Here is a 24,419-nt window from a genome sequence, read left to right on the forward strand (position 1 = left end):
ATATATATATATATATATGTGTGTGTGTACAAAGATCAAACTTGTATTACATTAGTAGTCAAATCAAACCACTTTGATTCACATCAAATGTCCATTAACTGATCATACGCAAAATGTCAAGCATTTGATAAATATTACAGCCAATGGGTCTATTAAATTCAACGGATTCATATAAAAATGAATACATATATATATATATATATATATATATATATATATATATATATATATATATATATATATATATATATATGTGTGTGTACAAAGATCAAACTTGTATTACATTAGTAGTCAAATCAAACCACTTTGATTCACATCAAATGTCCATTAACTGATCATACGCAAAATGTCAAGCATTTGATAAATATTACAGCCAATGGGTCTATTAAATTCAACGGATTCATATAAAAATGAATATATATATATATATATATATATATATATATATATATATATATATATATATATATATATATATATATATATATATATATATATATATATATATATATATATATATATATAAACGGACACATTCCGGAAGGTAAAATACAGCCTCGTTTCTAGTCGGACCATTTTGGCGGGAGAACTGATTCCGTTGACATTGCATGGAAAGGTGGGGGAGACGAGAGTAGTGTTATAAAACGTGTACGCAAGAACTGAGAAAAGTTGTTGATTCCTGCTGTAGAGTTACAATAATCATTTATTGTAACGTCTGGTGGAGTCATGTATCGGCGACCGTTGCAGTCCGCCTTCAAAAGCATAACTAGCACTTTTGCATCCAGTAGGACCATCCTCGGAAAGGTAAAGGCAGTTTAGATTGCTACTTAGCTAACGTTAGCTAGGTGCAAGTGCTTACGAGCTGGCTATCGTTAGCAACTGTAAGCATATTTAGATGTGTTTTCAAAGTTGTTTAATAGCTACGCAGCGTATCCGTTTATTGTTACTACATACTGAATTATTGTAGCTAGTTCTACAAATAATGCAATTAAAAGCTTGTTCTGTTGTCCCGTGCGTTTTAGTGGATGCTGGCCATGAACTTGGCTCTATAGCAAACGCTTTGACTCAAAACGCTTTAAGCTTTTTACTCTTCTTCACGTATCTAGACAGCTATCCATCCTAGCTAGCTGTGTTTTCAGTAATTCTGGAACGTAATAGGCGTGAGTGTGCATCTGACTCCACTGGTGTTGATACTAAAGTCATATCTTAAAGATTTATGTTTAGGAATGCATTGCAGATATCCAGTAATCCCCAAAGATCCTTAATTTGGCAGGTATACTAATGATACAGATTGTCATTTTATCGTTTCCAAACAGTAAAGCTCTTAACATTTTAAAAAGTAGTAATTTATTTGGTTATAAAATGGTTTGTGACATTTTACTTGGCACATGTTAAATATTTTTGTTCATTCATACTTGCATATCATATATGCACTATCTAGTATCTAGTACGTGGTCATTTGTAACACCCACAACAAACCTTGGATAATACATTTACGGCATTTAGCTGACGCTTTTGTCCAAAACAACTTATAATTATGATTGAGTACTTGAACAATTGAGGGCCCAGCAATGGTGGGGCTTGAACCAGCAAACTTTCAATTACAAGTCAAGTACCTTAACTAATGAGGTACCACTGCCCCATATTAAAAGGCTGAGTAATTACACCCATAAGTAAATGTTTCTGCAATAAGCACATGTTTGCGCTGCAGCTCTTTCCTGTATTTTTCTGCTTGAAAACATTTTTAAGAATGTTGCTGCAGTGCAATTTGTTTCATATTCCAGCAGTGGTTGATTAAAAACTTGGTTATATCTTAAAATGGATCAGAAGTGTTCCATGCTGCGTATGAACACTTTGCAGTTAATCATGAATTCATTCATCCAGAATGAGTGCATGCATAGACTTGCTATCTTGATTGTGCTGCACGTCTTAAGACCTACCCAATTTGACTGTGGCAGAAATCACTACTAACTGTGACTTTTAAAGTAAGCTGAGACCAAGTTGTTAACTGATATGGGCTAAGCTGTTTAGTTGTAAGTCACCAACTTTGGAATAGGGCCCTGTAGATTTTAAGATGTACTTTTCAATAGCCTGTGAATTAAGAGTTTGCTTGATGACCTAATTAATTACTGATTGTCTACACAAAATCAAGACAGAAACAATTTTCACATTTTTCCCAAGGAGAAATGTAAAGGAGATGGCTTCTTTAAGTTTTATGCAGTCTAACAGGACATTCTGTGACAGGAGGTTCCTAATTTTGTGGCATTACTGAACACTTAAGGCATGTTTCGCATTATATAGCTTGTCCAAATCCAGGGCAATGGAGTCTTTACTGAATTTGTAGTTTAATGATTAATGAAAGGTCTGGGAAACTGGTTCTTAATTTCTGTTTACATTTACAGCATTTAGCAGACACTCTTATCCAGAGCGACTTATAAAAGTGCTTTGTCATTTAACCATAGAATACATCCTAGCCAATAGAATAGGTTAGAGTCCAATATACCAGCACTGTAGAAATACAGGGATCAGTGCTGATGCCTAGAAGTACAAAATACATAAGGTCTGTCTTGACAATGATAAGTGCAATAAACAATAAGTACTAGAGTTTGTTAGATGACATTAGTGCAATAAACCATACCCAACAAGAGGTAGTTAGTTTAGTTAGTTAATATAGGAGCAGGGTCAGTGGTCATTGAAATATTCCATGAATAGATAGGTCTTCAGTCTGTGTTTGAAGACTGCAAGGGACTCTGCTTTCCGGACAGAAAGTGGAAGTTCATTCCACCACCTGGGAGCCAGGACAGAGAATAGTTCTATGATGTCTTTATTTTAGGCTGCTGATCCAGATGCTTACTTCTCCAAAGCTTTGGTGCCTTGCCGTTTTACAGTATCAGGAGACCCCAGTCAGACACAATGTCGAGCTCTTCACATCACAAGAGAGGTGAGTTCCATTGCTCAACCCTGGCTGAGGGAGTACTTAAATGAGAGCCCAACATGATATCTCTGAAAAAGCCTTTGACATTAGAAAAAAAATTAAAAACTATTAACTCTGCTGATCTGTAATCTTCCAGTTCTCAATGTTTCCATGTTCTGAGTGTTTCTCAATTCAGTCCTTGAAACTCGCCAGCCGTTCCACTTTTTTTTTTTTTTTTTTTCTTTTTTTTTCTTTTCTATCCCACATCCCAAAATGCCTGAAATGAGCCTTTTGGATCTGAATACCTGTTATAGGTATACTGGGTGCTAGGTTAAAGCAAAAAGTTTACCTGTCTGGCAGGTCCCTAGGACCACCGAAACACATCTGATTCCATTCCTGAACTGCTTTTTCTGTACTATTTAAACCAGAAATGCAGTGCCATCCAGTTTACTAAGTGCTAGATGAATTGATTATTAAGGTTTTGTTTGTTTTAAAGGGACCTCACTTTTTCTGCTGTGTTGGCATGTTGTTTCTGCAGCATCAGAAACTACCATCTGTAATAATGTCATATATAATAGATATTATGTATTTATCCAGGGATACAGTACAAAATCTTTATGCTACATTAGTAAATGAAAAATACTTTCTTGCACATGATTTTGTGTGTCTGTGAAATTGTCATTTGTCATTAATCCATTAACAAATTAAAAAAATACAGGCTGGTTGGAACTAAACTTGGTGAACATGTTTTAACGTTTGTTTACCATACTTAGAAATTGTATTTCATACTAACAATTTAGTAAAATGCTTGATTTGAGTGTGTAAAGTTAAATAGGCCTATAAGTTGTGGGAGTAACATTAACATGACCAAAAAATAGCTTGTAAATAGTGCACTAGGATATATAATCAGTTCTGTTTAACTGTGCAGTGGGATACATCTAGTGGTGAACCATGGAGTGTAAACTGGTTAGTCTGTTTACTAATTCTGTGAGGCATTAATCCTCTCATTCCATGCACACTGTCCCCATGTGTATCTTGGCAAATTCAGAAATGTCAACATTTAACTCCTGTTTTCAGTTGTGTACTGAACATTTAATAGTTAATAATCTCAGCATGTTCTGTGTGAAATGCAGTCAGATAATGGCCTCGACTCAAAACTAGTGGCTGTGGTAACCTTTTCAGGGACGGTTTTGCCTGTTGGTCTTAATTGGCAAATCCAACATAAGCATGCCAAATCCTACACAGTTTAGCTGCAGCTGCTTACATAAAGCTACCATGACAAATGAGACTTGAAATGTTGGGCCAGACTGGTTGTTCACCTCTTCTGTGATGTTTATGGTAATGGCCTTTAGTCAGGTGTTTGCTCCACATTGCCTTGTTTTTGTTATTTATTCATTTGTTTATTTGCACCTTGTGTTCATAAGAGTGGGTGTAGCTTTAATGAAATGTTGTTGTCATGTACCTCTCTTTACAGCTCTATGCTACTAAACACACCCCCCAGGCTTCAGAGGAAGAGGTTGGAGCTTTCACCAAACTCATCGAAGCCATGGGCTTCACCGGGCCCCTCAAATACAACAAATGGGTAAGATAAAATTGGCTCCACTCCCTGCACTCTAATGTCAGGACCTGCGTGAGCCTTCAGGTCCTGCGTGAGACCTCAGCCACAAAAGGCTCCAACAGTTTATTCCTGACCTTTAGCACAGGCATCTTGCAGTATTGCATCTTTGGTGATTAATGAAGGGCATTCAGGAAATGCTCCGTACTGTTCTTTTTTATATAATTTTCATATTTTTATTTTTATTTCTTTTAATATAGATACATGCATAAATTATACAATGGATGTTTATATTGTAAGTGCAAAAAAATTAAGATAGTTGCTATTCTTTTGCAGAAAATTAAAATAGCTGCCTTGCATATGTACACTTGCTGTGTTGAAAGAATCAACTACGATGAGTTTTTTGAAAGTAAGTATTTATTTATTTTATGTTTTACTATAGCTTGGGCAGAGAGAGTGAGAAGGTTTTCTAGACCTGGGTAGTAAAATGGCAGTGCTGTATGACCTTTTGAGTCTTGAGTCATACTCATTTGGAGTTTTTGAAAAAGGACCTCAGCTCCCAAACACCCGTCACTTCACTAGAAATGCTGAAATGAGCGTAAAGGGACCTTTTCATCGCCATCCGAAAGATTTATGTGGCACTTTATGGCCGCATTATGTTGTTTTCTTTACCACGGAGAAAAAAAGTAGGTGTAAAACCAAGTAGAGGTTTTGGAGCCATTTCGTTTGGTTTAATGCTGTGTTCCTGTTTCTCTCTCTCACCCCTTTTTATGTTTTAGACACACACACACACAGACATATATACATACACACACACACACCATCATTCTCACTCTTTTGCTCTCTCTCTCTCTCACTAACAGAGTTCTCCCTCCCCGACACGCTCAACTCCTGGTTTCTGGTGGCCCAGCTCCACGTTTGGTGAGTATTGGGTCATCGGTGTCTCGTTCTGCTGGCACAGCTACGCTCAGCTAAAGCCCGTCTTCTGGCATTACTAATGAACATGTTCACACCCTGCTGCCTTCCTTCTGTTCCATCCAAAGCTTGATGAAGTATTAATTAGAAACATCCTGATGATTTAGATGCTTATACTGCTGAGTTGCTCCAAATCGCATTTTGCCCGCTCACTTCATTTTCATGAACATACTGACAAGCACAGTGTTGCTGCGAATGTTGTCATCTTTTCCTTAAAAGTGATCCCAGAGTAGAAAGCTAATTCCACTGTCGAAAAGATTACAGTTGTGTCTTAGAGCCATGTCAAGCAAGCTGCCATGCTTTGATTAATGTTCGTATTTGGACAGAAAATCTTTTAGAATACTTAGAAATGACAAAAGCTGTTCAATTATTCTACGGTTTGTTGCTGCTCTCTGTTGTCACAACATTTCATTACTTTTCACGTTTCATCCTCATTGATGGCATATGTTAGTGCACAGGTGACTGGTTTTGGCTGTGTTCATGAGAATAGTCCTTCATGGAATGTGTGACGTCACCAGCATGGGGCACATGATTAATGATTGGGACAGAGAGCTGGCATATGTGCATATGTGTAAGCTCAATGTGTATAAGACTAACTCTGCAGAATGAGTGGAAAAGGTCTCTCCATACTTGGTCACCCTCACTAGTAATTGGCTACACTTACACCTCCTTATACCTTGCTGCTTAATACTTTATTTACCCCCTAAGACTGCTGAAACTTTTAACAAGTATTGGCGTACAGTACCAAATCATTGTTTTCCTATGCAAGATGATTGATTCAAAACCTGAAAACTGACATGGGTTCTCTTCGAGATAGTTAAAATGCTGTGCAGTTCATTACAAATTCTCCAGTATGTGATGAAACTTTTAAAACTAAGTTCAACTTCATAAGCATAAGCACTAATTAAACCATAATCTTTTCTATCTTTTTCCTGGGTTGATCTAATATTAGTTGTCTTTGGCTGGTTAGCTAATTGCTAGCCAAATGTGTGATGCATCATTTTTAATTTTCATTTTAATTGAGTCACTTTCTAAGTATAGCCTAGGTTAACGATAAGGTGTCCATACTTTTGTGGCTTTGTATTCAGAAGTATACAAACCAGACTATAAACACTTTAAAAGTCTTCAATGACAGCTTAAAAAGGTATGTTCTGCATATGCATAGGTGAAGTACTAGCAAGCTAAAATTAAACGGCACACACAAATAACTACACTGTGTATGCACAATTATTAGGCAAGTTGTATTTTTGAGGATTCATTTTATTATTGAACAACTACAGTGCTCTCGGTCAATCCAAAATGTTACTAAACCTCAAACTTAAATATTTAAGAAAGAAAGTGAGGTTTTGGCTTTCTTAGGTGAATATCTGTGTGCATAATTATTGGGCAACTATTAGTATGCAGAATTATTATACAATCGAGTGGACGTGAACCTCTGTGCCCGTAACTGATCTGGGCTCGAGCCCATCCATCTGGTTCGTCAATAGGCACTCTCGTATCATCAGTCCATAAAACCTTTGAAAAATCTGTCTTCAGATATTTCTTGGCTAAGTCTTGATTCAATTTATGTGTGTTGTTCAGTGATGATTGGGTTTCAGCCTTCCTTACCTTGGCCATGTCTTTGAGTACTGAACACCTTGTACTTCTGGGCACTCCAGGTAGGTTGCAGTTTTGGAATATGACAGCACTGGAGGATAATGGGTTCCTGGTTGCTTCACATTTGATTCTTCTGAAGTCTTTGGAAGTTAATTTGTTTTCTCAACACATTTTTTGCAACCCTGCTGACTATTTGCAACAAAACGTTTGATGGTTCTGAGATGACGCCCCAATGTCTTAGCAGTTTTAAAAGTACTGCATCCCTCTGAAAGACTTTACAATTTTTGACTTTTCAGAGTTAATTAAATCTTTTTTAGAATATTTTGCCTGAGGTAAAGAAGCTACTTAATAACTTTGCACATCTTGATAGTGTTTTGATCTCCTTAGGCCACACCCTCCCTCATTACACAAATACACGATATGCCTAAATCCAATAAGCTTTCAAGTTTATACAACTTGGAGTTGGAAAGTATGCATAAAAATGATGTGGTCAGAATACTCTCTTGCCTAATAATTGTGCACACAGTGTAGTGCTGATATTTTACATAACTTTTGCTAAGCAATACGCCTGCATGGAGATCAGTTTCACTCTTCATGAGTTTATATGTTGTATCTGTGTGCCCATTAAAGGTTCTTGTCTAACACTTATTTCCCAGTAGTATATTGAATTATAGTTAATTGCTAATGCACATTATGCAGAAAAAATAAGATTGTAGTATTAATAGTAAATGATAAAAATTCATTCAAAGGTACCTTCAGAAGAGTAAAAATGTTATTTACCAAGACCCATAAGTACTAATCAGTGACCTAGTTCACTAAAGCTGAAAACTGATCCTGATGTAAGATATCCCCAGTTTGTTTTTACATCAGCAACGAGTATGCATGCTCATCTTTATTCAAGAAATCTCTCTGCTCCTCTGTGCAGGATATGTCTGGTGCGGATGCGGCAGGAAGGCAGAGAAGGCAAATACATGTGTAGATACATCGTCCATTCCATGTGGGAAGATGTGGAACAGAGGAGCAAAATCATGGGGGTGAGTTTCAAACCAGACCTTCAGCTGGATCCAATACATCTGGTCTGCCCTGGTAGTCGTTTAAACTTGGAATTTGCCTTAATTTGAACACTGCATTGACCACTATGTGCATTGGGAAATCTGCCCCTTAAACTGCCCACACTCAAATCAAATACATAAATCTGCACAGGATCCCAGGAGCGCAGCATAACAGCTTAACCTTTAAGTCTAATTTAGTGTGATGCAGGTATTCAAGCAATTTTGTGACTTATTATAAGAATATTGTAAATGGCCTGAATTCCAGTCCTGTAGCATTCCAAGAGATATATTATTATTACAGCAAGTGAAACAAAGTTAATTTTACAACTACTGACTACCGGAGCAGGTCACGTGGGCCTATTTCTCATAGATGAAATATAAGTGTAGCATTTTTTTCCTCCTAACTTATTTAACCACCAGTTCCTTAGAAATGTCCAATATATGTTTTGCATGTGCCATATTCACGTTGAGTTTAATGAGTAATTAATCTTTGACATGGTTTGATAAATCACAGGTGCTTGTGATTTATTGTGACTATTCACTATTACAGTATTTACACTATAGTCTCTGTTAATAGTTTAAAAAAATGAATAAAGTACTTGGACCAGTTATTTTTTGTCATAATCATTCAGGCTTGTTTAGAGCAGTGGTCAGCATATATGCAGCTTAGAGATGTAATAGAAATTCATTTTTTATTTTTATTTTATGAATGGATTTATTTATTCAGCTACTACTTACCTCTGGATTGAAGTTCACTACTGTGTCTTGCTGTTCAAACATAATCCAAGATGAAACCTGAAAAGAGAATTATTATTATTATTATTATTATTATTATTATTATTATTATTTGAACCTACCTGTTTGTGACTTCTGTACAAGCAAGCAGCTGCTCAGTCACAGTGCTCATAACTTAGATCGTTGGCTACTGGTGGTGGTCAGCATGGAAAAGTAAAGTGCAACATATGTTATGAGATGTCTCATCTGCTTCAAGGACTTATTGGGGTTGAAGCACAGAACATGCCAGAGGCCCATTTATCCACCTGTGATTGGATTATACTGGCCCAAAGTTCTTTCCACAGAAGACCCAGCAGGACTTATGTGCAAGAGACAGAACAAAGAAGAAGAACCTTTTCTCTGGTAATATAGACCTGAAGGCAGAGTGTACAGCAGGAAGACAAATGGCACAACAAGCTGAAGCATTGCATTGATCATGATTATTGTAGGTCTGCTGGTGGATTATCATTCATGCTCTGCCTAGTCTTGAACCATAAATTCTTATCTTCTGTCAAAATCTGACTGGATACTCTGGAAACTCTGTCTCTGATCTCATCTGTACATTTTGAGGATTGCGAAACATTACTCTTGCTTTGTTCATGAAGTACAAGTGGCCTGGATATGCCAAATCAATGAGCAGAAAGCTAACCGCTGTGACTACAGGCAAGCAGATGATGAACCTGCTTTCTGTGACAAACTTCTTGAAAACCATCCAGCAAGTCAAAGGACTTAACATGAAATGCAGAATTCCAACACCAGCTTTGGTTCCTTCTGTCCTATGGGTTGGACACCAATGGGTCAAGTAACGCATGTCCCATGATTTGCATAAATGAGTCAAGATGAGAGTCCTTTTTCCTTGTTGCTGTGACATGCACCTTGGGGCTTTGTGTAATGAAATGAAACCTGAGAAACTTGTGATAATTGGCTTCTGATATACAGTTTTCCAGCAAGATGGTTATGTTTAACAAAAAGCTACACCATTTAAATGATATAATGGAGTGTGGAACTAACAACCAGACTTTATGCAAAGTCACTGGACCATAAATCTTCAGCCCAAATGTAGTTTTTTTGTAAGGGAATATTGTTCAGCAGATCAAAGTTAATTAGTACTTACTCATCAAACGTCTGGCAAATCCAGTGTGTCATGTGCTGCAAAATTAATTTTGATCAACACTTTTACTATTTGCATTTTAAAACCACTGTTAACACAGCAAACAATGAATTTCAAAAGGTAATTATTGTAGAGAATTTATGCTCTCCTGTCGTTTCATTGCTATGAAGGTAGAATAAAAGTAGTGGGGCTAGCTATGAGCTAAGAGTAAGCATTCTATCACTGGGACACCAGTTTAAATTCCTATGACCATCCATGGTGAGGAGTTCATGAGGGCAAAGTTGGCAGTACATTCTCTCTGGGTGAAAATGATTCCTTAGTTCCTTTCCTTTTCTTGATCTGCAGCAGTGTTAGCCAAACCTGGGCAGTCAGTGCTCTCGTCCAAGTGTATTCAGATGCCCTATGAGAAGCTAAGTTTAAAAAGATGCAGTGGCTGGCTTTGTGTTTTGAAGGAAGCACATCCTTCCTCTTCCCGTGTTGCTAGGGACCATACAATGAGCAGATTTGCACTACAAGTTGCGAGTTGGCAAAATGGACTTTGGATAGATAATTAGACAAAAAAAGCAATGCTAAAAGGTGATGAATTGAAACTCTAGATTTATTGTTCAAATTAAGAGGTTAAGATAAATTAGTGTGGTCCATTCTCTGTTGCTTATTTTATCTGTTTTGTTTACTTCATAAACTTCTGGATGTATTAAGAAAGCTGATGGATTTCAGTAATTCAGTAAAAGGTGTGTGTGTGTGTGAGAGGCCAGTTAAATGCTTAAGGGGAGCTGCTGTCAGAAAGGGTGGGAACAGTCTTCTGCCCAGCTGTGAAAACAGGCGTCTCTTACCCATTTCATTATAGTAATGGCAAGCACAAAAATTCAGTAGCACAGTTAAGACGTTTAGTGGCACAAAGGTTAATGCTCCCAATTTTTTTATATTATATATAAAATAAATATAAAATGTATATAAAATCAGTTTAGCTACCCAGTACAACATGCAGCAGGGCACACTATCTTGGCTGTTTCCTATACTGCAGTATACACAAAGCTAAAGTGTTAATGGTCAAATCAGGCACATACCTACTGCAAGGTTTTAACGTTTATCTGACATTGACCAGTACCTTAGTAAAATGTAGTTCAGTATAGCTTGCATAACTGCTCCATTAAGTTGGGGTCATAGCAGTTATATGACCAGTTGTTCAGAATACCAGTGTCTTAGCACATGCAGACACTGGACTTGAAACAGCTGTGTTCATTACACTGGTTGCTTTATTAGCAGGTTTGGGGAAAGGGAGAGCCTTTGATGTCTGTTTACAAGTCTTTTTACATTTTCTCCAGCAACCTCTAAAAGTACTCTGAAGTAAAAGTTGGAATTTTTTTTTGTCCCTATGTATACAGTTAGTAATAAAGATGAAAAGTGTCGCTCCATGTTTAGGTCAGCATTTTTTTGCTCAAATTGTAAGGTGACTAAATAATTAAAATGCATAAATGCTTGTGTCTTTTGGCCTTCTCTGAGTGAATCTTGGCGGAGCTGTCCTAAGTCTTTATAGGCAGTGAGACAGAAGCTCATTCATCCTTATATTTGGTCATCATTATTATATTATGTCATGGGCACCCAAAGTTTATTTCCTTGGTTATGTGTGTGCTAAAACAAATAACAACCATATGGTATGCAACTATTTATTTTTAAAGTATCACACAGCATAGTCAGCTACAGGTAGATAGATGTCAGTAACATGTTTCTCGTGCTTATTAGATTTCTGAAGACATTTCATAACCATATTCATAACACAACATAAAATCAAATATAATTTAAATGATTAGGGCCACCTCTACAATTACTGTAAATATTGTTTTATAACTGATAACTTACCTTTTACCATCCTCTTCATGCAATTCATACAATTTATTTATAATACTCTTACAATAAAATGTTTTGAATTTCTCAAAACTGTTAAAATAGGAGAATAAAGTGAATTATGTTCACATTGTTCATGAATTATAGCTTACCGAGCAACTGTTCTATAGCAACTGAAGTGTTTTAATAAAGGAATGATTCTTTATTAAAACACTAATGGAATTTAGTGTTTCTATATATATTCTGTAATTCAGAAAACAAACTTGTATCCTTAAAATTTCAAGAAGTCTTTGTTCATTTTTTTTGCTTGGTATCAAATTTGAGGTAATTCATGTGGTGTGCTTTTGTGTTTAAAAATATTCTTTCTTGCTTTTTAGAATACTGACCAAAAGTGTGTAAATGTGTGTATACACGGGAAGAGCAGACTCTGGGTTGTAATGAACTGCTTATGTGTGTATGCACGTTAGTGCATGTGTGTTTAAAGAAATGAGTGGCTCTAGAGGAACTGTGCCATAATATTCCTATAATGTTACCTTCCTCCTGCCCATGGACCCATAAATCAAACAAGAAATTGCTGTCACATTTTATACTATTAAAGTGCCCAAATGTTACCAGTTTCACACAGTACAGAATCATTTTGAATTTAGTGTATCGTAATCCTTAAATACTACATAATCCTTAATTACTAGACCAGGTTCAATTTTGGTATGTTAATCAGTACTTGGTTTGCACATAGGCATAGAAAAATAGGTAGCATATGTTCTGTTCTGTTTAACCAAGTCTTTTAGGCCTAGACTAAAAGGAAGTGTTAGCGGGATGCATTAACAGGAATTGTTTTAAGTAGTTAAGCCTTGTCTTCGAATAAACTAAACTAGGTAATGTTTGAAAGTCACGTCCAATAATTTAGTCATTTGGTTAAAATATATTGCTCATAATCAGTGGTGGTTCATTTTGTTGATGATTTTAATAGAATAAATTAGAAGGCTACCCCCCCCCCCCCCCCCCCAAAAAAAATTTTTTAAAAATTTAAAACCTGATGACCTCTGAGTGGTGGCACAGCAGGTGCTGATGCTGATCTCTTTTTCCAGTTCGTTCTTAAATCATATGATGTAAATGATTTGTGTTTAAAATAAATACATAAATAAAAATTCATCTTTAAGGATTATGTTAATGGTAGCTCTGTAAGGGCAGTGGAGGCTAGCTGAGATCACGATCCTTCATGGAAGTCTGCTGGTCGGAACTGAGGAATTTACATTTGTGTCCAGATGTGGAGGGGAGGGTGGGGGTAAGAGGCCTGTAAAAGCCTTGTGTGTAATCAGTGCGTCTGACAGGTTTGTAACAGGTCGACTCAGTGGGAGTGGGGTAATGTTACAGCAGTAGAAAGTGAAAGACCCCCTCTTGCTCAAACTTTGCTAAGATTAGGTTACATGCGCTAATTGTGCTAAGAGAAGGGAAACACTTGTCATTTGTGCCATGTCGGACTGGGCCTTCTCGGATTTTCCTTCAGTCACTGCATGTGCACGCACACTCTAAATAGTATTTGGCTGGCCTAAACATTTTCAAAGGGTGTGAGTGTGTGCATTTCTAAGCAGCAGTAATAACAGTAAACTGAGATAGGCCCGTGTCTTACTGGTGCACAGATAAGATCTTGTGTCGGCGGCACTTTCTGTCCATCCAGCTCTATGTGCGAGGTGGTCAGATGCCTGCCTTTACCAAACCATTACCAAGTGTGGCTGGACAAAGTGTGAAGAAAACAAAGAAAGAAGACTGTGGAAGGGAAGTAGTAAGGTTGAGGAATGAGGAGCTGTGGTGGAGCCACAGGCGAGAGAGAGAGAGCGGGAGAGTCTGAGGAGGTTCGGTTTTTGGCAGGTCTCTGTAATTCCCTGCAGGTGCCTCACTGCTCGCCACGCTCATGGTGCTGTATGCGCCACGCAGGCACTCTCCTCACATTCTCAGAGTCTGCCGTCAAAGGCTCGAAAATAAACAAGCTTGTTTTGAAATCACCTAGGGCTAACAGCTGCCATGCGTCGTGTCTGTGTGTTTGTGTTTTAATCTCTCTGAGGGGACCAAATGTGCCCACGAGGGTAGGAAAACATGATTCTAACATTGTATGGACTTTTTGTTGGCCCATATGGGGAAACAACATAGCACATTTACACAACATAGCACTCTAATTTCGAAAGCGATAAGAGACAAATCTTGGTTATCTTATCTTGGTTTAGAGTTTGTTATATGTAGGTTTTAAGAGATAACAATATTTAAGTATAGTAGGTAAGGTAAGTCCATTTGGATGCCACATTTCAAACATAATGCAATTCAAGTATGTATCATGTATCAAAAAAGGGCCAATCCCTGATATTCAGTGAATGTTGATCCAGAAATTAGAGATTGAAATGATTGGATGTACAAAATGCAGGCGTTTGTAATACACTGAAATTTGCTTAAAGTCAGATTCCATCAAGGCTAAACAATAGGCTTTATGCAGTTCACATCTCAAAATCAAATATGTCATCAAGAATGTTAATATAGCAATGTCATCAAGAGTGGTGTTTTGCACCGCCATGTGGTTTGAAAAGGAACTAAAAGTGAAATAAAAGGCAAAATTCTGTTGCATGTTTCTAGGAGAAGAAATCTGTTCTTGCATATTTTTGATTGTGACTCTAGATGAAATGAAATTTCTGATATTGTCAGATATTTTATATAATATTCGTATGTGTTTAAATCCATACATGTCTAATGAAATTTCACTCATGCACATGGTCTCGCGCTCTCTCTCTCTCTCTCTCTCTCTCTCTCTCTCTCTCTCTCTCTCTCTCTCTCTCTCTCTCTCTCTCTCTCGTTCTGTCGTTCTGTCTCAGGTTGATGCCATTAACAGGAAAGAGAGCATGAGAGCAATGACGGAGATGTTCTACGCTGCTCTTTTTGGATATGATGAAGTAAGGCACTAACACACAACACAAACATATTACAGTAATCTTAAATAAATTGATTATGTTCAGTACTTGGTTACAGATCAGTTGCTGCCCACGAGCATCACAAAACATCTCTGCTAGGACTGTTATGCTGACCTTTTCAGTTCCCATGGTGGTTTAGATTGATTGATTGACTTGACCAGTGAAGATTCCCTTGTATGTTTTGGATGATTATCTAGCCTCCACTGAATTTTACATTTGCATGGATATAGGCAGTCATGTCATTAAAGGGCCAGTTCCACTGGGAGCCAAAAATGCCGTTTTTAAGCACTTTCTAATGTCTTCAGTTTGATACAGAATTATCTGCCCTGAGGCTCATAAATAATGATGTAATGAAAAAGCCTCAGAGGCCATGATGGCTTATTCCATTTATTACGCTCTGTGTTGTAGCCTGTACATGTCTGTAACTACACTGTGAAAATGTTCCAGTTTCTCTTGATAATTAAAGAAACTCTTGAAACGCTCCTGTTTGCTTATCTAACTTGAAAGCATGTCGCTAACTACTATACCAACCAGTCCGTAAAAGTATAATTGGCTATGCTGTCATTGGCTGGGAGGGACGCTTTATATAAGTGCCACAACAGGGCTGATGTAAGACACATGCCAGGTCACCAGACTGAACTAATGGTACAAATGCAAGCCTAAGCACGCTCATCTGCTCTGTGCTCTGTGGTGCTAGTTCAAAAAGATCCAATTATATTGACACACCCTTCAGAAGCATAGGAGAAAGACCTATGGGGTAAAAACTGAGGAGAAGCCTGAGCATAAGTAAACTTGAAACTAGCACACAGTATGAGCCGCAAACTCCTTATTGCTACTCCTGCCAAGACTCTGTGAAATTTGACTTTCATAATATTTAATGGCTTCCACCCATCAGTTTTTGGGTGGATGCGCACACACACAAAATGATGTATGCGTCATAAAATTATTTACTACTGGATGCCAGACGTAAGTGTGAAGACTTGAGTTTCCATGTAAAATTATGAGAAATTATTCCACGTGATCCCAACCAGCGAAAGAAATTGCCATTTGTTTGTTTTAGGGGATCCTGTCAGATGACCGTGTTCTTGCAGCAGCGCTGTGGAGGAATCTGTTCAACAGGCAGTGTGAAGACCCCAGACAGCTCGAGCTCGTGGTAGAATATGTCCGCAAACAGGTCAGTCCGGGGGGGTGGGGGGGCATGAGGTGAGGGTGGAAATCTTTTAGCGGAAACGAGCGTTAGTCAAGGCTTAACAGATAAACTTAAATGAAAAGCAGTGTGTAAAGAAGGAAATATGGTGCAAATATAAAGCAGCCCAAGAGAAGTCCTGAAAGCACTTCAGTCCTGAAAGCACATCTGACCATGACTTGAGGGGTTATTCCCACTGCTTCATCTTTGTAGATTTTCTTTTATGCTTCTCTGAGAATACCCAAAACTCACTGACATACTTATTGTGTATTGCTTTTACCTATTGAGAAGTAGATTTCTGATCTAAGTGGTATTGTGGGTTTCTAAAGTTATGATCTCACAGTGTACTTAACTTTGTGGTCTATATGGTGTATGAGGCACATTCATGTACACCCAGTGTTTGGCCAGTGTCACTTTCTCTCAGTACATGCCAATGGTTTAAAATATTGGGATAACCCAGTTATGCACATTAATGTGCCTTTTCTGTTCACGTGACAAGAAATCGGTCCAAATTCATTAGTCACATCGTTGACAGGTATTATTTATGTCACCACAAAGACTTTAAAAAAAGAAAAAAAAACATTTTGTGGATAGAGAATAAGTCAGTGATATGCAGTTAAAAGCAACTGGAACAAACCCTGGGATTCAAATTCTATTATATTTGGCTGGTTCTACGAGGACAGAGTATCCTATCTTTGTACCTTACACTTAAAACCTGAAATATAAAATTCTACTTTAAAAATATTCAGTAACTGACTTACTACCATGATTTGATGCACTCAAGCATTTGTGTGCACAATTTAGTGCATATACACCTGGTGTTTCCTTTGCTAGGAACAACATTACCCATGTGCTTACTCCCTTCTCATCACCTTTGCCGCAAACCTACATCAGCTGACAGCGTCATAGGGGGTCATCTCACACCACATGCCCACCCTAAGTTACGTCACACGCCCACCCCGGGTCAACGTCACGTCACACGCCCACCCCGGGTCAGGTCACGTCGCACACCCGCCCCGGGTCGGGTCACGTCACGTCGCACGCCCGCCCCGGGTCGGGTCACGTCACGTCACGTCACGTCGCACGCCCGCCCCGGGTCGCGTCACGTCACGTGACGTCGCACGCCCGCCCCGGGTCGCGTCACGTCACGTCACGTCACGTCGCACGCCCGCCCCGGGTCGCGTCACGTCACGTCGCACGCCCGCCCCGGGTCGCGTCACGTCACGTCGCACGCCCGCCCCGGGTCGCGTCACGTCACGTCACGTCGCACGCCCGCCCCGGGTCGCGTCACGTCACGTCACGTCGCACGCCCGCCCCGGGTCGCGTCACGTCACGTCACGTCGCACACCCGCCCCGGGTCGGGTCACGTCACGTCGCACGCCCGCCCCGGGGTCACGTCACGTCACGTCGCACGCCCGCCCCGGGGTCACGTCACGTCACTCGCCCACACCGGGGTCACGTCACGTCACGTCACACACCCACTCACCAGCAATACAGACACATCCAAACCCACATGCATGTGTGCATATCCCTCAAATAGCAAACAAATGCTTGTGCCAGCTCTGTTAACTTTAATAGACTTTGCCTGAGCTTAATTCTCTAATACAGAGAGTTCCCTTGTATTTTAATCAAGTTTATATATAATTTAATTTGTGTTCTGGCACCTCCAAACAACCCACACCTTACACCTTTCAAATGCTACAAGTGCTGCTAAAACATAAATCATGTTTACTCTTTACAATACATCATGCATTGGCAGCATTAGATTCTATACTTCTGTACTTTAAGTCAATATTGGGATCAGGTTACTCTAAGCCATTGAGTAGATGTTCTAGGGTTAGATGCTAGGGTTCATTTTTCAGAGTTAGAAGTGGTTTTCTGATCTTTTTCAAATCACTGAATTAATTATTTGTTAACAAAAATGAGTCTGCTTCTCCCGAGTATTGTTCATCATTTGATCAAGCCGTGCCTCATTCTGCACAAGAACAGAGCTAACACATACACATGCACAATGTACTCCATCTCCGTTTAAGATACAGGTTCTGAGCAGCTGTGTTGGCCCATTACAAGTGGTGGTAGGAATGTATTACTAGTGAGGTGTGTGTGTGTGTGTGTGTGTGTGTGTGTGTGTGTAAGGGCCTTGGGGGCATTCAGCGAGGGGGGCACATCACAAATAAACACAAAGCACAGGGACAAATTTTCTGGGGCCTGATTAGCACAGTACAAAAAAGTCAAAAAAAAAAAAAAAAGGGGGGAGACTGGGTGGAGGTTAAAACTTCCTTCTCAAACACTGGCATAGTGCATGAAGCACACTGGCAACCAGCAACATGTCAAAACTGTCATTCCGGTTACTACTGCCTCTCCTGACTCATGTGTGGCTGTGTGCACAGGAGTGTATGCGTGTTTGCTTAATGCTAATTACATCTGACGTACACGCGGTCTGACATCATGGTGTGATGTGCTAACATTTCCACCTGTTTTTGGTTTATCCGCTCAGCAAAAGCCCATCGCATTTTCTTCATGCCATCTGGTGCTCGTGATGGTCATATATTTGTAGTCATCAGAAGTGAGTCAGGTTTATTCAAGCCACCAGCAGAGAGTGACCCTTGCCCCATCCCGTGTTCCTTACTCTCACCCCCAAGAGCACCAAAGCAACGAATCCCCAGCAACGAAAGAGCAAATTGATGCTAAAATAACATGCCAAAATAAGCCAACTCAACCAGCCAACAAAATAAGCCATGAAGTACTTCTACTTGTCTGGAACATGGGTTATAGAATGGGAATATAGAGTGCTGAGGCACTTTATTTTGGAATTTAAGTAACAAGGGGACTATAGTGGTGTAAAGGTTGGTGTTAGGCACTGATCCTTTGGACAATTAATGCAGCCAAGCCCACACCATAACTGACATCAAGCTGCTGCTGTTGGTTTCTACATTTTGAGTTATTAGCCATAAATTAAGATGAAGTGGTCTATGAGAGAAAAACAATTCATTTTCAATAATCAGCGCGAAAAGCAGAGAAATCAGCCATATACTAGAAATGTGGCAAGGCCAACAATAAAAATAGCATTTATAAAAAGATACAAGTTTACTCAAATTATGGCAGCATGTAGTTTGGCTGAGGACAGAGTAATGAATAAGGGGGGAAAAAGGTTATAACCTTTTTTTTTTTTTTTGTATTTTGTATTTTTGCGGTGGGGCCCTAGAGGGGTCCACCTAGAAGATGCATTCGTACGCACACATTAAAGTGGACATGTGTGAAAGGTCGTAGCTAGCTAGTTAAGTTAGTGGTAGACAGGAGGTGGTTAGCAGTGAAGACCAAAACAAGCAGCTTGTTGCATTCCATTCTGCAGGGTCCTTAAGCAGTGCTGTGAAGTGATGTGATTAGTGTGATGTGATTGGTGTGCAGGGAATGAGGGTCAAGGGAACTGCATTCGTTTGGAATCATGCAGAAGGTAACGTAATCATGCAGAAGACATGTCATATTTTTTGTTTCTCCTGACAGCTGGTAGATTTGCTAATGCAACCATCAAACTACTGAGCATGTCAACCATATATTTTGCTCATTAAAATTAATGTCTGGTTGATGTTGGCTAAACAGCTTGCTCTAGACAATATCGTAGCATCAACAGTAGAGAAGACATTTTCTGCTCCAACAGCATCTCTTTATTTGCAACAGTGCAGTCTTTAACAAGGCGCACAACTAGACTGAATAAATACATACCCACAATGACACAATAGGGAAAAGCAATAGCAACATTAATTAGTGAAATTGCAAGCTGTGGGGAAGCACATGGCAGCCTGGGTAGGAAACCTAGCCCTGCATCCTCGCCTTCACTGTTGCTACAGCCAAAATTTTGCTGGACGTAAAAATATTCAGCATAACTAACTTTAGCTAACTAGGTAAACATTTAACAAGCTAAATTAAATTTTCTGGCTGATTTGGTAACTTTTCTGAATAGGTTACTTCCACATAGTTTTCATGAAATATTAATAGCATTTTCACACAAGTGAACTCTCAGACCTCTCAGATAATCAGCACGCTCAGCTCACAAGAAGATCTTGACGATATGAGTGATGGGTCAACTTTTGTGTCAAGTTACTGGATATTACACACTACTCTCTGCACAAGTTGAAGTTCCCTTGGAACTGAGCGTTTTCACTCCATGCGGATTGAACTCTCCCTTGAAATGGCGAAATTGCTTGATTAATAAACTTTGCAGGGAGCTACTAGGGAGATTGGAATGCATCTTCTGTTAACTGTAAAGATTGTTTTTCTCCAGTTAATTATGCAATTTGGTAATTATTTATTTTAACTGACGTTGGCTAGTAGTTTTGTTGGAGACTTGCTGTCTTGTAATGTTTTGTGATGTTTGTCACTATGTTAATGGTGATGAATCACTGTAAATGCTATTACTCCTGTGTGTCACTTTATATATTGTGGGGAGGAAAAATGTTGTTGCTAAGAATTTGTAAACATGAGCCGCTATTAACAGTCCAACGAGCATATTTTTAGCAAGGTATGTAACATAAAAGATAAGTGATATATTGCCATATCAGTGATATCACAAAGTGCTTTGGGGGAAAAACCTGTTTTATCTTACTATAAACCTATGTTTTTGGGGTTTTTTTCTCGAGGGTAATGTTAGGTATGTTTTATGTAAGTGACTAGCTCCCCATTACTTAAATGTGTGTAAACATTTAACATTAGTCGGTTAGCTAGCTGTTGCTATAACAGTTGCAAAGAATAAAATGGACTAATACTTTGGCGCTCTGTGCAGCAGATAACATTCAGAGACAGAGCACCTCTAGGAACTGAGGCATATAGCATGAAAAAGCGTTGTTGTTGCCTAAAAGGGGGATGGGGGGGGGGGGGGGGGTCTAGCTCTTCATAGTGGAGTGTTTTAAAATGTTCTTGAATGAATTGATCTTCACTAGCTACTGAACTACTTGAAGTGCAAGTTGACTCAAATATTTGAAGTTTGCGTGAGGTGCGATCAAGTTTTTATTTTTTTATTTATTTTTTAATATTCATACAACAAGCTCAGAGTAAACAAAACAGAAAATTCTCTGGGGCTTGGGTCTAGTTTGTATCCAAGATTTTGAGGCTTTTATCTCAACAGTATGATGTAGCATTTTGCAAAAACTCAGGTTTCAGTTCCTTATTTCTCTACAGATTCTTCTGAGTCAAAGATGTGCTGAATGTTGTGGTGCCCTTTGAACCTTTATATCTACTGTCTTTATATCTTATATCTTTATATCAACTGTCTTTATATCTACCGTCTCTGCAAGGACTTTTTTTTTTTTTTTTTTCTAACTCAAATTTTAGACTGAATGAAATCAAATCTATATGGAAATGTCTAGAAATAACATCGTCAGTACTGTGATCTGTGTATTAGTTGTTGTTGGTTTTTTTTTCTTTACTAAATAGTTAACATAAAAAAATAAATAAACGCATAGCCATATGCCCTTTGTAGCCATATGCTGACCCTGACTGGAATCATAAATACTGGAATAGAATTATACTAAAACATTTGTTTCAACTAATTTAATTGATTTAAAAATTAAAATGAAACGTTGTGTGTAATGTTGTAATTTGTACTTTGTGTTGGGTATCAGCCAGTAATAAGTATTGTATTGTATTGTAAACAATATTTGATTGTTTAATTTAACAATATTTAATTGCATTGTTTAATTGCAACAAAACACATTTTCTAATTTAATGTTTCATCACCTAAGGGATTAGTTGACTACTTCAAGTAATTTGTACAGTTTTTTTTTCTTTTTTTTCCTTAAATAAAAAACCCACGTGCACTAAGGTCATAAGTATTTCTGTCTCAACCTTATTTCCCACACAGATGCAGTTTATTGATTCTTTGAATGGGGAGGATCTTCTCCTAACCGGAGAGGTTAGATGGCGCCCTCTGGTGGAAGAAAATGCACAGAGCATTCTGAAGGCCTGCACCCCAACCTACAATGACACTGGTCTTTAAAAACCCACCCAGAAAGGCTAAAGTACAATATAACAGTGATGTCTGACTCAATCACTAAGTCTTGTGTACTGTCCCCATCCTCACAACCTCCTCTATCTCTCTTCTCGCCAAATCAGTATACTGTGATAGGAGTACACACACTCTTGCATAAACTCTTTACCTCACACTTATTGAAGGTATAGGGCATTATATCGCAGAAATGTTTCTACTTTTAATTTATATAATTACAGTATATTTCTGTATTTATATATATATGTATGTCTTTCTGAAGTGCTGCCATAATATTTATTTGTGTATTTTTCTTGCCCTCACTGTACAGTGAGGCTCTGTCTATCCTCTCTCAGTGTGTTAGGGGAAGGTGTGTTGCATATGTGTGTTTGCTTGCATGTTTGCCAGGTTCATAAAGCTGAATGGAATACGTCTGTTCTTTATTTTAAGTATTACAAATAAAGGTGTTCCTCATGGTCATATGACTCTTACAGTTTTACCTTCAGTACTCATTTACTCATTATGATTGTGTGTGTGTGTGTGTGTGTGTGTGTCTCTCTCTCTCTCTCTCTCTCTCTCTCTCTCTCTCTCTCTCTCTCGACCCGACCCCCCCCCCCCACACACACACACACACACACAAAATCAAATAGAAAGCAAATAGAGTTGTGCTAGATAGTTTAGGTTAGTCTGAGATCCCAAGAGTGCCAGCTTTTCCTGTGAGCAGGTTGCTGTAGGAACTGTAGGTGTTGAGTTACCAGCTGCTGAAGGACTGGCTGACTAACCTACTTATGGTGCGGCTGTGTCTTCAGGGTCTGTGTGCGCTTGAAGCCATGAGTAATACTCTGGACTCAGATTTCTTCTTGTCCCTCTTATTATATTCTGAGCTAAAAACTGCTCTCCTGTTCAAATGAGAATGAAGAATGTTTGGGCACATGTCCTATGCCAGCAGGAAGGGGGAGCGAGACTGACTTCAAAGACAGGAAACCCCATACCCCAAGTGCGTCTTTTGGGTAAATGAATTCAATTCATTGAGTTGATCTGGAATTCAGTCAGTCTATTCCAGATTCTTTTGCACTGTTGCATTTTGCAAAAGCCGTATGTATTTGTAAAATCTGACTACTTCATAGAACACTAGACATGATTGTGAGGTTCTTTATTCTTTTATTTAGTCTAGAATTAATATGACTTTTTTAAGTGTATTGAAGTCTAAAACTTGTGTATATTGGCTCACCAGGAGGAACATGAGAAAAAAGAAAGAACTTTACAGATCCTCTAAGGGAAGTGTTAATTTCCTTTTCCTAAAGATATATACGGTTAAACTGTCTTAAAATTATATTATAATCCCCCTTATTTATGAAACCCAAGCCATTGGTATCTGCTCTCCCCATCTGAGCAACACAAATGGCATGTTACAGCCCCTAATTAATTGTCCCAGATGCATTGGCTGCTGCAGTAAAACAGGAATGGATAAAGACATGGATCGTAGTGCCTAAACAATAAAAAGTTAAAATGCTGGTTTAAAGTGCTTTTTCTGTTCACATAAGATGTGTTCTGTTGGTCAGGTGACGCCTGTCATCTGTTGTGTAGTGGCATTTGTAGCCCGGTTATGCTCAGCCTGTCTTGTTTACATTACTTCTGTAATGTTCCAGTCACCAAAGGCATGAGACTAATGTGGGTATAAATGGTGATGCATGTGTTGCCACAGAATATATTTGCCTTTTTTTTGGGGGGGATGCTCACATTGTCATGGCAAATGAACTGATTGGTGAAACAGATATGCAGCATGGTGGTGGAGAATGACCAGATAAAACAGGTGCGAGCTATGCTGTGAAAACTGATTCCATGAAATACTGTGCATTTTACATGTTTAGCTCTTTCCACCTTGAGGTTAGGGAACTGCATGTGCTGTGTAATCAGAGTGTGTGGCATCGGGCCTTTATGAAAGTTGAACCTCCTCGGTGCAGCTTGCACAAGACATGAGGTTCCTGGGCAGAGAAGAAACCAGAGGTCCATGCTTTCCAGAAGTGATGCATGTTGAACGAATTTGTCCTGTAGCTATTGGCCACGTATTAGGAAGACAGCATCATCTTTTTGATCCTGTTGACTTTAGCCTCGAGACATGGAGACTGTTGACTGTTCTTACCTGGCGGACAAGCATGACAGCTGATGACGTGCCTCTTTATGGTTTGCTTTATAAGTTTGCTTTGGCTGCTTACTTGTCTCTTGTGGTGGTTAAAATTTGGATCAGTGCCTTGTATTGGGAAGTAGTGTGAGAGTGTGAGCTTTGATCCCATACTCACACTGCTTGAGTGGGTGATGTAAGTTAACACACTGATCAGAAGGTTCCTAATCAGTTGGCAGCTTTGTATTTTGACTTGTACTGTTTATTCTCAGGATTCAGATCAAGGAAAGTTATCGAAGAGTTATCCTGTATTGTGGTGGCATTTTGACCTTTTCAACCCACCTCCATCCCCCGA

The 24,419-nt window shown here is 38.8% G+C and overlaps 1 protein-coding gene across 1 annotated transcript; it reads left to right on the top strand.

Moving 5' to 3' along the window:
* Positions 1–588: 588 nt before the first annotated feature.
* Positions 589–22,422, top strand: uqcc1 (ubiquinol-cytochrome c reductase complex assembly factor 1). Its single transcript, XM_027005025.3, has 9 exons — positions 589–804; positions 2,834–2,941; positions 4,389–4,496; positions 4,806–4,878; positions 5,333–5,390; positions 7,966–8,074; positions 14,681–14,758; positions 15,837–15,950; positions 21,820–22,422. Exons 1-9 carry the CDS (start codon positions 727–729, stop codon positions 21,952–21,954), a joined length of 861 nt encoding a protein of 286 aa, XP_026860826.3. The 5' UTR covers positions 589–726; the 3' UTR covers positions 21,955–22,422.
* Positions 22,423–24,419: the final 1,997 nt, after the last annotated feature.

The sequence above is a fragment of the Electrophorus electricus genome, chromosome 7, assembly GCF_041902795.1.
Source record: "Electrophorus electricus isolate QZ-2024a chromosome 7, ASM4190279v1, whole genome shotgun sequence".
Taxonomy (NCBI): Eukaryota; Metazoa; Chordata; class Actinopteri; order Gymnotiformes; family Gymnotidae; genus Electrophorus; species Electrophorus electricus.